General features: G+C 36.6%; 1 protein-coding gene across 1 annotated transcript in view; it reads left to right on the forward strand.

Moving 5' to 3' along the window:
- The window catches only part of LOC104846752 (phospholipid-transporting ATPase ABCA3-like), a 160,954-nt gene that overhangs the window by 126,013 nt on the left and 18,691 nt on the right, over window positions 1-16,250 (forward strand). Inside the window, exon 23 of the mRNA XM_010598550.3 lies at window positions 8,720-8,889. Coding sequence (XP_010596852.1) covers window positions 8,720-8,889 — 170 coding nt within the window. The remainder of the gene's footprint in view (window positions 1-8,719; window positions 8,890-16,250) is intronic.

Consider the following 16,250-nt stretch of genomic DNA (forward strand, 5'->3'; position numbering starts at 1 on the left):
TCCCACTCGCTCTCCCCCTATTGAGTCAGCCCTTTCAGTCTCTCCTTTCGTGACAATTTTGCCAGCTTCCCTCTCTCTCTATCCTCCCATCCCCCCTCCAGACAAGAGTTGCCAACACAATCTCAAGTGTCCACCTGATATAATTAGCTCACTCTTCATCAGCATCTCTCTCCCACCCGCTGACCAGTCCCTTTCATGTCTGATGAGTTGTCTTCGGGGATGGTTCCTGTCCTGTGCCAACAGAAGGTCTGGGGACCATGGCTGCCGGGATTCCTCTAGTCTCAGTCAGACTATTAAGTATGGTCTTTTTATGAGAATTTGGGGTCTGCATCCCACTGATCTCCTGTTCCCTCAGGAGTTCTCTGTTGTGCTCCCTGTCAGGGCAGTCATCGATTGTGGCCGGGCACCAACTAGTTCTTCTGGTCTCAGGATGATGTAGGTCTCTGGTTCATGTGGCACTTTCTGTCTCTTGGGCTCTTAGTTGTCGTGTGACCTTGGTGTTCTTCATTTTCCTTTGCTCCAGGTGGGTTGAGACCAATTGATGCATCTTAGATGGCCGCTTGTTAGCATTTAAGACCCCAGACACCACATTTCAAAGTGGGATGCAGAATGTTTTCATAATAGAATTATTTTGCCAATTGACTTAGAAGTCCCCTCAAACCATGGTCCCCAAACCCCCGCCCCTGCTCCGCTGACCTTTGAAGCATTCATTTTATCCCGGCAACTTCTTTGCTTTTGGTCCAGTCCAATTGAGCTGACCTTCCATGTATTGAGTGTTGTCTTTCCCTTCACCCAAAGCAGTTCTTATCTACTGATTAATCAATAAAAAACCCTCTCCCTCCCTCCCTCCCTCCCCCCTTCGTAACCACAAAAGTATGTGTTCTTCTCAGTTTTTACTATTTCTCAAGATCTTATAATAGTGGTCTTATACAATATTTGTCCTTTTGCCTCTGACTAATTTCGCTCAGCATAATGCCTTCCAGGTTCCTCCATGTTATGAAATGTTTCAGAGATTCGTCACTGTTCTTTATCGATGCGTAGTATTCCATTGTGTGAATATACCACAATTTATTTACCCATTCATCCGTTGATGGACACCTTGGTTGCTTCCAGCTTTTTGCTGTTGTAAACAGTGCTGCAATAAACATGGGTGTGCATATATCTGTTTGTGTGAAGGCTCTTGTATCTCTAGGGTATATTCCGAGGAGTGGGATTTCTGGGTTGTATGGTAGTTCTATTTCTAACTGTTTAAGATAACGCCAGATAGATTTCCAAAGTGGTTGTACCATTTGACATTCCCACCAGCAGTGTATAAGAGTTCCAATCTCTCCGCAGCCTCTCCAACATTTATTACTTTGTGTTTTTTGGATTAATGCCAGCCTTGTTGGTGTGAGATGGAATCTCATTGTAGTTTTAATTTGCATTTCTCTAATGGCTAATGATCGAGAGCATTTTCTCATGTATCTGTTGGCTGCCTGAATATCTTCTTTAGTGAAATGTGTGTTCATATCCTTTGCCCACTTCTTGATTGGGTTGTTTGTCTTTTTGTGGTTGAGTTTTGACAGAATCACGTAGATTTTAGAGATCGGGCACTGGTCGGAGATGTCATAGCTGAAAATTCTTTCCCAGTCTGTAGGTGGTCTTTTTACTCTTTTGGTGAAGTCTTTAGATGAGCATAGGTGTTTGATTTTTAGGAGCTCCCAGTTATCGGGTTTCTCTTCATCATTTTTGGTAATGTTTTGTATTCTGTTTATGCCTTGTATTAGGGCTCCTAGGGTTGTCCCTATTTTTTCTTCCATGATCTTTATCGTTTTAGTCTTTATGTTTAGATCTTCGATCCACTTGGAGTTATTTTTTGTGCATGGTGTGAGGTATGGGTCCTGTTTCATTTTCTTGCAAATGGATATCCAGTTATGCCAGCACCACTTGTTAAAAAGACTATCTTTTCCCAATTAACTGACACTGGTCCTTTGTCAAATATCAGCTGCTCATACGTGGATGGATTTATATCTGGGTTCTCAATTCTGTTCCATTGGTCTATGTGCCTGTTGTTGTACCAGTACCAGGCTGTTTTGACTACTGTGGCTGTATAATAGGTTCTGAAATCAGGTAGAGTGAGGCCTCCCACTTTCTTCTTCTTTTTCAGTAATGCTTTGCTTATCCGGGGCTTCTTTCCCTTCCATATGAAATTGGTGATTTGTTTCTCTATCCCCTTAAAATATGACATCGGAATTTGGATCGGAAGTGCGTTATATGTATAGATGGCTTTTGGTAGAATAGACATTTTTACTATGTTAAGTCTTCCTATCCATGAGCAAGGTATGTTTTTCCACTTAAGTATGTCCTTTTGAATTTCTTGTAGTAGAGCTTTGTAGTTTTCTTTGTATAGGTCTTTTACATCCTTGGTAAGATTTATTCCTAAGTATTTTATCTTCTTGGGGGCTACTGTGAATGGTATTGATTTGGTGATTTCCTCTTCGGTGTTCTTTTTGTTGATGTAGAGGAATCCAACTGATTTTTGTATGTTTATTTTACAACCTGAGACTCTGCCAAACTCTTCTATTAGTTTCAGTAGTTTTCTGGAGGATTCCTTAGGGTTTTCTGTGTATAAGATCATGTCATCTGCAAATAGTGATAACTTTACTTCCTCCTTGCCAATCCGGAAGCCCTTTATTTCTTTGTCTAGCCTAATTGCCCTGGCTAGGACTTCAAGTACGATGTTGAATAAGAGCGGTGATAAAGGGCATCCTTGTCTGGTTCCCGTTCTCAAGGGAAATGCTTTCAGGTTCTCTCCATTTAGAGTGACATTGGCTGTTGGCTTTGCATAGATGCCCTTTATTATGTTGAGGAATTTTCCTTCAATTCCTATTTTGGTGAGAGTTTTTATCATAAATGGGTGTTGAACTTTGTCAAATGCCTTTTCTGCATCTATTGATAAGATCATGTGGTTTTTATCTTTTGTTTTATTTATGTGATGGATTACATTAATGGTTTTTCTGATATTAAACCAGCCTTGCATACCTGGTATAAATCCCACTTGATCATGGTGAATTATTTTTTTTCTGTGTTGTTGGATTCTATTGGCTAGAATTTTGTTGAGAATTTTTGCATCTATGTTCATGAGGGATATAGGTCTATAATTTTCTTTTTTTGTAATGTCTTTACCTGGTTTTGGTATCAGGGAGATGATGGCTTCATAGAATGAGTTGGGTAGTATTCCGTCATTTTCTATGCTTTGAAATACCTTCAGTAGTAGTGGTGTTAACTCTTCTCTGAAGGTTTGGTAGAACTCTGCAGTGAAGCCGTTGGGCCAGGGCTTTTTTTTGTTGGGAGTTTTTTGATTACCGTTTCAATCTCTTTTTTGTTATGGGTCTATTTAGTTGTTCTACTTCTGAATGTGTTAGTTTAGGTAGGTAGTGTTTTTCCAAGAAGTCATCCATTTCTTCTAGGTTTTCAAATTTGTTAGAGTACAATTTTTCGTAGTAATCTGAAATGATTCTTTTAATTTCATTTGGTTCTGTTGTGATGTGGTCCTTCTCGTTTCTTATTCGGGTTATTTGTTTCCTTTCCTGTATTTCTTTAGTCAGTCTAGCCAATGGTTTATCAATTTTGTTAATTTTTTCAAAGAACCAGCTTTTGGCTTTGTTAATTCTTTCAATTGTTTTTCTGTTCTCTAATTCATTTAGTTCAGCTCTAATTTTTATTATTTGTTTTCTTCTGGTGCCTGATGGATTCTTTTGTTGCTCAGTTTCTATTTGTTCAAGTTGTAGGGACAGTTCTCTGATTTTGGCTCTTTCTTCTTTTTGTATGTGTGCATTTATCGATATAAATTGGCCTCTGAGCACTGCTTTTGCTGTGTCCCAGAGGTTTTGATAGGAAGTATTTTCATTCTCGTTGCATTCTATGAATTTCCTTATTCCCTCCTTGATGTCTTCTATAACCCAGTCTTTTTTCAGGAGGGTATTGTTCATTTTCCAAGTATTTGATTTCTTTTCCCTAGTTTTTCTGTTATTGGTTTCTAGTTTTATTGCCTTGTGGTCTGAGAAGATGCTTTGTAATATTTCGATGTTTTGGACTCTGCAAAGGTTTGTTTTATGACCTAATATGTGGTCTATTCTAGAGAATGTTCCATGTGCACTAGAAAAAAAAGTATACTTTGCAGCAGTTGGGTGGAGAGTTCTCTATAAGTCAATGAGGTCAAGTTGGTTGATCGTTGTAATTAGATCTTCCGTGTCTCTATTGAGCTTCTTACTGGATGTCCTGTCCTTCTCTGAAAGTGGTGTGTTGAAGTCTCCTACTATAATTGTGGAGGTGTCTATCTCACTTTTCGATTCTGTTAAAATTTGATTTATGTATCTTGCAGCCCTGTCATTGGGTGCATAAATATTTAATATGGTTATGTCTTCCTGATCAATTGTCCCTTTTATCATTATATAGTGTCCTTCTTTATCCTTTGTGGTGGATTTAAGTCTAACGTCTATTTTGTCAGAAATTAATATTGCTACTCCTCTTCTTTTTTGCTTATTGTTTGCTTGATATATTTTTTTCCATCCTTTGAGCTTTAGTTTGTTGCGTCTCTAAGTCTAAGGTGTGTCTCTTGTAGGCAGCATATAGATGGATCGTGTTTCTTTATCCAGTCCTTGACTCTCTGTCTCTTTATTGGTGCATTTAGTCCATTTACATTCAGCGTAATTATAGATAAATATGTTTTTAGTGCTGTCATTTTGATGCCTTTTCATGTGTGTTGTTGGCCATTTCATTTTTCCACATACTTTTTTGTGCTGAGACGTTTTTCTTAGTAAATTGTGAGATCCTCATTTTCATAGTGTTTGACTTTATGTTGAGTCGTTACGTTTTTCTTGGCTTTTATCTTGAGTTATGGAGTTGTTATACCTTTTTGTGGTTACCTTATTATTTACCCCTATTTTTCTAAGTAAAAACCTAACTTGTATTGTTCTATATCGCCTTGTATCACTCTCCATCTGGCAGTTCAATGCCTCCTGTATTTAGTCCCTCTTTTTGATTATTGTGATCTTTTACCTATTGACTTCCATAATTCCCTGTTATTTGTATTATTATTATTATTTTTTTAATTAATCTTAATTTGTTTGTTTTTGTGATTTCCCTATTTGAGTTGAAATCAGGACATTCTGTTTTGTGACCTTGTATTGTGCTGGTATCTGATATTATTGGTTTTCTGACCAAACAATATCCTTATTGTGCTGGTATCTGATATTATTGGTTTTCTGACCAAACAATATCCTTTAGTATTTCTTGTAGCTTTTGTTTCGTTTTTGCAAATTCTCTAAACTTGTGTTTATCTGTAAATATCTTAATTTCGCCTTCATATTTCAGAGAGAGTTTTGCTGGATATATGATCCTTGGCTGGCAGTTTTTCTCCTTCAGTGCTGTGTATGTGTCGTCCCATTCTCTTCTTGCCTGCATGGTTTCTGCTGAGTAGTCTGATCTTATTCTTATTGATTCTCCCTTGAAGGAAACCTTTCTTTTCTCCCTGGCTGCTTTTAAAATTTTCTGTTTATCTTTGGTTTTGGCGAGTTTGATGATAATATGTCTTGGTGTTTTTCTTTTTGGATCAATCTTAAATGGGGTTCAATGAGCATCTTGGATAGATATCCTTTCGTCTTTCATGATGTCAGGGAAGTTTTGTGTCAGGAGTTCTTCAACTATTTTCTCTGTGTTTTCTGTCCCCCCTCCCTGTTCTGGGACTCCAATCACTCGCAAGTTATCCTTCTTGATAGAGTCCCACATGATTCTTAGGGTTTCTTCATTTTTTTAAATTCTTTTATCTCATTTTTTTTCAGCTATGTTGGTGTTGATTCCCTGGTCCTCCAGATGTCCCAGTCTGCATTCTAATTGCTCGAGTCTGCTCCTCTGACTTCCTATTGCGTTGTCTAATTCTATAATTTTATTGTTAATCTTTTGGATTTCTACATGCTGTCTCTCTATGGATTCTTGCAACTTATTAATTTTTCCACTATGTTCTTGAATAATCTTTTTGAGTTCTTCAACAGTTTTATCGGTGTGTTCCTTGGCTTTTTCTGCAGTTTGCCGTATTTCGTTTGTGATGTCTTGAAGCATTCTGTAAATTAGTTTTTTATATTCTGTATCTGATAATTCCAGGATTGTATCTTCATTTGGGAACGATTTTGATTCTTTTGTTTGGGGAGTTGTAGAAGCTGTCATGGTCTGCTTCTGTATGTGGTTTGATATGGACTGCTGTCTCCGATTTGTATAATAATAATAATACAAATCACTGGGAAACTAGTTTTTCCAGAAAATACGCTAAAAAAAATGCAGTCAGATCCCTATCAGAGTTCTCCCTCTGGCTCAGGCTATTCGGATGTAATGAAGGCGCCTGACTGGTACGCTGGCTCCAGGCTCTGAAAACAATCGCTGCCTCCCCGTATTTGTTCATTCTCTGTCTCTAAATCTGTGTTTGTTGTTCAGGGTTCGTAGATTGTTATGTATGTGATCGATTCACTTGTTTTTCCGAGTCTTTGTTGCAAGAGGGATCCTCGGTAGCGTCCACCTAGTCCGCCGTCTTTGCCCCGCCTCCGCTCAGAACAATTTTTACTGAACAGAAAAAGGCAGCCAACATTCATACAAAGCTAGCATGAGAAGCAAATAAAAGTTGAAAACCAGAGGAATATACATTAGAAAATAATCTCAAAAACAAAGCAAAACAAAACTCCATAGAGGCAACTTACAAATATACTTAGGGAGGGAGCAAATGTGGCTAACAATGTTGATAGTAGAAGGTATGGTGTTTACTGTACTATTATTTCAATTTTATTTTATGTTTGAAAAAATTAAAAATGACAACACTGAGAGGAAAAAGATTCCAAAAGACTACACAGAATATGATACTCTTTTTATAAACTTCAAATAAAAACCTAAACCGTATATTATTGATTGAAATATTCATGTAGTGGTCCACTTGTATATAAAAAATAGGAATGCAAAATAAAATTCATCATTCTGAATCTGGAGGATGGAAAAGTAAAGGAGTATGTAATATTTGCAAGTTATTTATAAACTTTTCATTTGGGGGCTGGTTCAGAGATGGAATTATATTATGCTATGTATATATATATTTTTATGTATATAGCTTATAAATTTTGCTATGAATCAAGTATTTTTAAAACATAATTCTAAACTATAAGGAATGGAAAAGATGAAATAATTCTTGATATGATGGTTTATGCAGAAATCACAGAAATTTCCTATGAAATTATTAGACTTCATCAGAATTTAATGGGATTACTGAATACAAAATAAATACAAACATAAAAGTCAATTGAATTTCTATACATCAACTAACAGCTGAAGAGGGAAGAGTTCAATGGCCAACTGAACCATTTGAGCAAAAAAAATAAAGTAGTGTTGGATTATAACCCAAAGTATAAAATAAAAATATCCATGAGTCTATTCTGATATAGATTAAATGGCTGATTGAATAAATAAATAATTGGGAAAGAAAAGAGACAAATCTCCCACAGAATTCGAAATAATTTATGTAGTTACTCTGCACTCAAGGAGGTAGAGAATAACTCTCCATTCCTTAAGTGTGGGATGTGCATAATTACTTCTTTGCAAAGACCACAGTATGGGAAAGGATGGGAGGAGTAACTTTACAGTGCAGAAAGCTGACAAACACTACCTCAATCAGGTGATCAAGGTCAACATCAACAATGATTAAGACACGTTGATAGTAGGTACCCTTGATATGATGTGATAAAAATGATACAATGTGGTCCTCCTGCCCCAATAACCCAGTCTAATCATGAGAAAAACATCAGGCAACTCCCAGTTGGGAGACAGTCTACAAAACACCTGACCAGTACTCCCAACACTGTCAAGGTCATCAAAAACAAGGAAAGCCTGAGAAACCATCACACCCAAGAGGACCCTAAGGAGACAGGACTACTAAGTGTAATGTGTATCCTGGATTAGATCATGGAACAGAAAAAAGACCATTACTTAAAAAAAAAAAAACCTAAGAAATTTAATTAGAAACTTTAGTAATGATAATGTGTCAATATTGATTCATTAATTGTAAATAATGTATCTTACTAATGTATGTTTTTAATAAGGAAAACCATGTGTAGAATATATGGAACTCTGTACTGTCTTCACAATTTTTCTGTAAATCTAAAACCTTTTTTAAAAAATAAACTTTATTTTTAAAATGAGGGAGAGTTTATAATTTTCTTACTATTTGGAATTCTGTATCTTTTATTCATGAACTTTCTTTTTAAGAAAGTTCAGAAAGTGTCAGCTAATGGTCATTTTTATCTTGTTTAAATGATAGTATGTTGTCTTTCCCAAGAATATTTGTACTTTAAAACTTTCTTCTAATTATCAATTTAAGGTTTCACCTTTCTGAAAGGATTTTTGGTATATATGTCTCAATAATGATGAGACATATCAATATATACATTAATATTCATGTGGTTACTTAATTACCATAAATTCTGTTCATGAAGGTCAGCCTTCAGAGTTCATTGTCCAAGTGGTATTTTTGTAGCAAGATAATCACTTGTCACATCCCAAATACTTGTCACAATTTAGTCTCATATTCCATCTTATCCTATATTTCTTCCTTTTTGTTTTTTCATGATGTTGATGTTCTACAGTAAGATGATGTATGTGTGTGTATATATATATGCTTTTTTTTTTTTTTTTTTGCCATTCACAGGTAATGTTTATTCTTTGGAAAAGAATATGATTGGAAAGTATTTGCTTGCAATGGGTACTTCAGGCTTTGTTTTTCTCCTCTTGATTTTTTTTGGGGATGTTTGGTGGTGGAAACTAAAAACATTTCTCAATCAGTACGTATACTTTGGTATCTACAAGAAATTCAATAAGGTGAGTAATTAAGCATGAACCTTAAGAACACTTGGAAGAGAATTGAAAAATATGTGTCTACATATAACTATTTCTGTTACTGGATAAAAGAAAAATCTAGTCATATGTACAGTAATGCATTTTCTTTAATAAACTTTACTAAAGTATAATTTACCTAAAATAAACTGCATTCATTTTGTTGATCATTTCAAAGAATCAACTTTTTTTTTAAAAAAAAATAATTCTTATTGTGCTTTAAGTGAAAGTTTACAAATCAAGTCAGTCTGTCACATATAAGCTTATATACACCTTACTCCATACTCCCACTTACTCTCCCCTCGATGAGTCAGCCCACTCCCTCCTTCCAGCCTCTCCTTTCCTGACGACTTTGCCAGTTTCTAACCCTCTCTACCCTCCTATCTTCCCTCCAGACAGGATATGCCAACACAGTCTCAAGTGTCCACCTGATACAAGTAGCTCACTCTTCATCAGCATCTCTCTCCAACCCATAGTCCAGTCCCTTCCATGTCTGATGAGTAGTCTTCGGGAATGGTTCCTGTCCTGGGCCAACAGAAGGTTTGGGGACCATGACCGCCGGGATTCTTCTAGTCTCAGTCAGACCATTAGGTCTGGTCTTTTTATGAGAATTTGGGGTCTGCATCCCACTGTTCTCCTGCTCCCTCAGGGGTACTCTGTTGTGCTCCCTGTCAGGGCAGTCATCGGTTGTGGCCGGGCACCATCTAGTTCTTCTGGTCTCAGGATGATGTAAGTCTCTGGTTCATGTGACCCTTTCTGTCTCTTGGGCTCATAGTTATCGTGTGACCTTGGTGTTCTTCATTCTCCTTTGATCCAGGTGGGTTGAGACCAATTGATGCATCTTAGATGGCTGCTTACAAAGAACCAACTTTTGACTTTATTAATTTTCTCTATTATTGACTACTTTCTCTTTTATTGATTTCTGGTTTTATTTTTATAATCTTCTACTTACTTTTGGTTTACCTTTCTTCTAGTTTCTTAATGGAAATCCTTAAGCCATTGCTTTTAGATCTTCCTTCTTTTCTAATATAAGCATATAAAGCTAAACATTTTCTTATAAGCAGTGCTTTATCTGTATCTGACAAATTTTGATTTTTTACATCACTCAAAATATTTTCTAATTTCTTACATTTCTTCTTTTATTCATAGATTTAGAAATATGTAGATTAATTTCCAAATATTTGCAAGTTTTCTACACATATTATAGATTCTTAATTGCTTATAGTCAAAGAATTTTCATCCTTTCAAATCCTCTAATATTTGTTCTTTGGTTCAGTATATGGTCAATCTCGGTAATGTGCCATATGCACTTGAAATAAATGTGTATTTTGCATTTGTTGGTTATAATGTTCTACAAATACCAATTAGGTCGTGATGAATGATAGTGCTGTTCAGATCATCTAGTCCTTACTGATAATTTTGTCTGGTTGATCTATCAATTGCTGGAAAAGGGTGTTAAAGTCTCCAGTCCCGATTGTGGGCTTGTTTATCTCTCCCTTTAATGATGTCAGTTGTTTCTTCATATATTTTGAATACCTGTCATTAAGCTCTGAAACACTTATTATTTTGTCTTCTTGGTTAACTTACCCTTTTATCTGGTATTAATATGGTGTCTCCTGTCTTCCTATGTACACTTTTTGCATGGTATATCATTTCACATCCGTGGTAAATCATTTCACATCCATTTACTTTCAACCTTCTATGTCTTTAAAGTAGCAGATAGTTGGGTCTTTCTTTTTTACTCATACTGATAATCTCTGACCTTTTTTACTGTGGTAAAAATATACATATAACAAAAAATTTGCCAATTCAGCATTTTTTACACATAAAATTTAGTGACATTGATTACGTTCATGTTGTACAACCATTACCACTATGCTTTTTGAAATTATTCTACTACCATTAATAGAAACTCAGTGCCCTCTAGGCAATGACTCCTCCTCTCCCCCTCCCTCTGACTCCTGGTAACAGCTAATAAACTTTTGGTTTCTATATATTTGCCTATTATATATAAGTGGTATCATACAGTATTTGTCCTTTTGTGACTGACTTATTGCACTTAGCATAATGATTTCAGGGTTCATCTGTGTTGTAGCATGAATCAAGACTTCATTTCTCTTTATGGCTGAGTAATAGTCTATTGTATGTATATTTCACATTTTGTTTATTCATTCATCTGATGTTAATGAACATTTAGGCTGTTTCTACCATTTGGCTATTGTGAATAGTGCTGCAATGAACACTGGTGTACAGGTTTCTGTTTTTCTGCTTTTAGTTCTTTTGGAGATATATATACCTAGGAGCAGGATGGTGGGATCATATGGTAATTCTATGTTTAACTTTTTGAGGAACTGCAAAAGTGTTTAACAGTGGCTGTACCATTTTACAATCCCACCAGTAATAGATGGGGGTTCCTGTTTCTCCACATCTTTCCTGATATCTAATGTTTTCTTATTCTTTGAATCATAGTCATCCTAGTGGGTGTGAAGTAGTATTTCATTGTGGTTTTGATTTGCATTTCCCTAATTGACTGATAGGAATCCCTGGGTGGTGCAAACAGATAATGCACTTGGATACAAACTGAAAGGTTGGAAGTTTAAGTCCACCCAGACACCCTCAGAAGAAATGCCTGACAATCTACTTCTGAAAAGTCAGTGATTGAAAACTTTATGGAGCACCAGTTCTATTCTAACACACATGGTGTCGCCATGAGTTGGAGTCAACCTCATCGCAACTGGTTTTAATGACTAATGATATAGAGCATCTGTTCATCTGCTCATTATCCATTTCCTTTTCTTCTTCTGCGAAATGTCTACTTAAGTCCTTTACCCTTTTTTTTTTTTTTTTGATTGGGTCGTTTGTCATTTTTCTAAGTTCTTTGTTGTTGTTGCCATCAAGTCAGCTCTGACTCATGGTCACCTTATGTACAACAGAATGAAGCATTGTCCAGTCCAGTGGCATTCTCACAACAGTTGATATGTTTGAACCTGTTGTTGCAGTTATTTTATGTCAGTCCATCTCTTTGAGGGTTTCTCTAGTTTTCACTGACCCTCTGCTTTACCAAACATGATGTCTTTTTGCAGTGATTGGTCTTTGCTGATGAGATATACACAGTAAGCAAGTTGAAGTCTGCCTATCCTTGCTTCTAGGCAGCATTCTGTTTGTACTTTACTTCCTCCAAGACTGATTTGTTCATTTTTCTGACAGTCCAGTTACCAATTATGGCAGTCAATATACCTTTCCATTTGTCTGTGCCAAGAAATTTGGAAGACAGCTACCTGGCCAAGTGACTGGAAGATATCCATATTTGTGCTCATTCCAAAGAAAGGTGATCCAACAGTATGTGGAAATTATCAAACAATATCGTTAATATCACACACAAGTAAAATTTTGCTGAAGATCATTCAAAAGCAGTTGCAGCAGTACCTCAGTAGGGAACTGCCGAAATACAAGCTGGATTCAGAAGAGAACATGGAACAGGGATATCATTGCCAATGTCAGATGAATCTTGGTTGAAAGTGGAGAATACCAGAAAGATGTTTACCTGCATTTTGTTGACAACGCAAAGGCATTCGACTGGATAGATCATAACAAATTATGTATAACATTGTGAAGAATGGGAATTCCAGAACACTTAATTATGCTCATGAGGAACCTGTACATAAACAGAACAAGGGGATAGCGTGTGGTTTAAAGTCAGGAAGGGTATGCATCAGGATTGTATTATTTCACCATACTTATTTAATCTGTATATTCAGCAAATAATCTGAGAAGGTGGACTGTATGAAGAAGAATGTGGCATCAGAACTGGAGGAAGACTCATTAACAACCTGTAATATGCAGATGATACCATCTTGCTTGCTGAAAACAGAGGACTTGAAGCACTTACTGATGAAGATCAATGACTACAGCCTTCAGTATGGATTACAGTTCAACAAAAAGAAAATAAAAATCCTCATAGCTGGACCAATAAGCAACATCATGATAAACAGAGAAAAGATTTAAGTTGTCAAGGATTTCATTTTACTTGGATCCACAATTAATGCCCATGGAAATAGCAGTCAAGAAATCAAACGACATATTGCATTGGGCAAATCTGCTGCAAAAGACCTCTTTAAAGTGTTAAAAAGCAAAGATGTCACTCTGAGGACTAAGGGGCACCTGATTCAGTCACCTCATATGCATGTGAAAACTGGACAATAAATAAGACCGAAGAAGAATTGATGCCTTTGAATTACGGTGTTGATGAAGAATCTTGAATATACCATGGACTGGCAGAAGAATGAACAAATCTGTCTTGGAAGAAGTACAGCCAGAGTATTCTTCATAAGTGAGGATGGCAAGACTTTGTCTCAAGTACTTTGGACATGTTATCAGGAGGGACCAGTCCCTGGAGAAGGACATCATACTTGGTAAAGTACAGGGTTTGTGGAAAAGAGGAAGAGCCTCCATGAGATGGATTGACACAGTGGCTACAATAGTGGGCTCAGACATAGCAATGATTGTGAGGATGGCACAGGATTGGGCAATAATAGGGTTGCTATAAGTTGGATCTTACTCTGTGACACCTGACAACAACAATTTTACTTGTATGTGATATTAATGATATAGTTTGACAGTTTCCACATTCCACTGGATCCCCTTTCTTTGGAGTGGATATGTATATGGATCTCTTCCAGTCAGTTGTCCAGGTAGCTGTCTTCTAAATTCCTTGGCATGGACGAGTGAGCGCTTCCAGCATTGCATCTGTTTGTCGAAGCATCTCAATTTCTTGAGCCTTGTTGTCTTCAATGCAGCTTGGACTTCTTCCTTCAGTACCATTGGTTCTTGATCATATGCTGCCTCCTGAAATGGTTGAATGTTGACCAGTTCTTTTTTGGTACAGTGACTCTGTGTATTCCTTCCGTCTTTTGACACTTCCTGCATCATTCAATTTTTGCCCATAGAATCCTTTACTATTGCAACTCGAGGCTTCAGTTTTTTCTTCAGTTCTTTCAACTTGAGAAATGCCAAGTGTGTTCTTCCCTTTTTCTTTTCTAACTCTAGGTCTTTGCACATTTTATTATAATACTTTGTCTTCTCGAGTTGACCTCTAACATCATCTGTTTAGCTCTTTTACTTCATCATTTCTTCCTTTCACTTTAGACACTCTATGTTCAAGAGTAAGTTTCAGCATTCAAGAGTAAGTTTCACCATCTCTTCTGACATCTATTTTGGTCTTTTTTTTTTTTAAATGAACTTTTGCTTTCTTCATGTATGATATCCATGATGTCATCCCATGACTCATCTCATCTTCAGTCATTAGCTTGTAGTACATTAAATCTATTCTTGAGATGGCCACTAAATTCAGGTGGGATATACTCAAGGTCATACTTTGGCTCTAGTGGACTTGTTTTAATTTTCTTCATCTTCAACTTGAACTTGCATATGAGTAATTGATGGTCTGTTCCACAGTTGGCCCCTGGCCTTGTTCAGACTGATTATATTGAGGTTTCCCATTCTCTCTTTTCACAGATGTAGTTGATTTGATTCCTGTGTATTCCATCTGCTGAGGTCACTGTGCATAGTCTATTACTGTAGAACTGTTTATTTCACCCTTCCGTTCTATGAGTGTTTGCTTTATATATTTAGGGGCTTCTTTGTTATGTGTGGAGCCCTGACGACACAGGGGTTAAGAGCCTAGGCTACTAACCAAAATGTCAGCAGTTTGAATCTACCAGCTGCTTCTCGGAAATCCTATGGGGCAGTTCCACTCTCTCTTATAGGGTTGCTATGAGTTGGAATTGACACAGCAATGGTTTTTTTTTTTTTTTTTTTTGGTTTTTGTTAGGTGCTGTCTCAGTTTCCTAGTGCTGCTATAACAAATAGCACAAGTGGGTGACTTTAAAAAGAAGAGAAATTTATTTTCCCTCAGCTTAGGAGGCTGGAAGTCTGAATTCAGGGAACTAGGTCTCAGGGAAGGCTTTCTCTGTCTGCTCTGGAGGAAAATCTTTATCTTCTCTTCCTTTGTTTCCAGGAGATCTTCACATGGCATCTATCTTTCCTCCATTTGTGCGTGCCTCTTGAATGATCTACTTTTTTATTACTCAGAAGGTTTAGAACACACCCTACAGTGATATGGCCTCATTAATGTAACAAAGCCTATTCCCAAATAGGATTACATCCATATCTATAGGGTTTAGAACTCCAACCCATGTTTTGGGGGGGGAGAGGGGACACAATTCGATCCAAAACCGGTGTATATGTATTTGTAAATTTTATGTCTTCTTGATGAATTAACCCTTTTATCGTGATATAATGTCCCTCTTTGTCTCTTTTGACATATTTAGATTTAAAGTCTATTTTGTCTGATGTTAAAATCACCACCCCAGCTTTCTTTTCATTATTATTTGCATAGAATATTTCTTTTCCATCCTTTCATTTTCAACCTATTTGCATCCTTGGGCCTAAGGTATGTCTCTTGTAGATAGCATATAGTTGGATCATTTTTTTAATCCATTCTGTCACTCTCTGCCAGCCTTTTGATTGGAGCATTTTGGTCCATTTACATTCACCATAATTACCGATAAGGAAAGACTCACTTCTGTCATTTTGCTATTTGTTTTTTGTGTATCTTATAGTTCTGTTTCTCATTTCCTGTGATACTGCCAACCTTGTGTTTTTGTTGCTTTTTTGGTAGTAAGCCATTTTGATTCCCTTCTTTCCTTTTGTGTGTATTTTTAAGATATTTTCTTGGTGGTCACCATGAATATTGCACTTAATGTCTTGTATTTTTGATACCCTTGACTACATTGATACCATCTTAATTTCAGCAACATAAAAAACTCTATACATATAGCATTTCTCTCCCCCCCTGCTCCATTTTTGTTGTGGTTATCACCAATTACATCTTTATACATCACATGTCCTATAGCTTAAATTTATACTTTTTTTTTAATGCATTTCATTATAAAGCATGAAAGACCAATTAGAATTATCAAGCAAATATACCTTAATAAAAACTAGTCCTTAAACTTGTCCATGCAATTACCTGTAATGGAGCTCTTTCTTTCTATGTATGGCCTCAGGCTCATTTCTAGTGTTCATTCTTTTCCATCTGAAGGACTCCTTGTCAGTGGTTTTTGTAGGGCTCATCTGGTGGATATGAACTTTCTCAGCTTCTGTTTACCTGGGAATGTCTTATTTTCACCCTCATTCTTGAAGGGCAGCTTTGTCAAGCATAGTATTCTTGGTTGAGGGTTTCTTTCAGCACTTTAAATATGTTATTCCACTGCCTTCAGTCCTCCATTTCTAGGAGAAATCATCACTTAATCTTATTGGGGATCGTTTATACATGACTATTCACT

This window comes from Loxodonta africana, chromosome 12 (genome assembly GCF_030014295.1).
Source record: "Loxodonta africana isolate mLoxAfr1 chromosome 12, mLoxAfr1.hap2, whole genome shotgun sequence".
NCBI classification, from domain to species: Eukaryota; Metazoa; Chordata; class Mammalia; order Proboscidea; family Elephantidae; genus Loxodonta; species Loxodonta africana.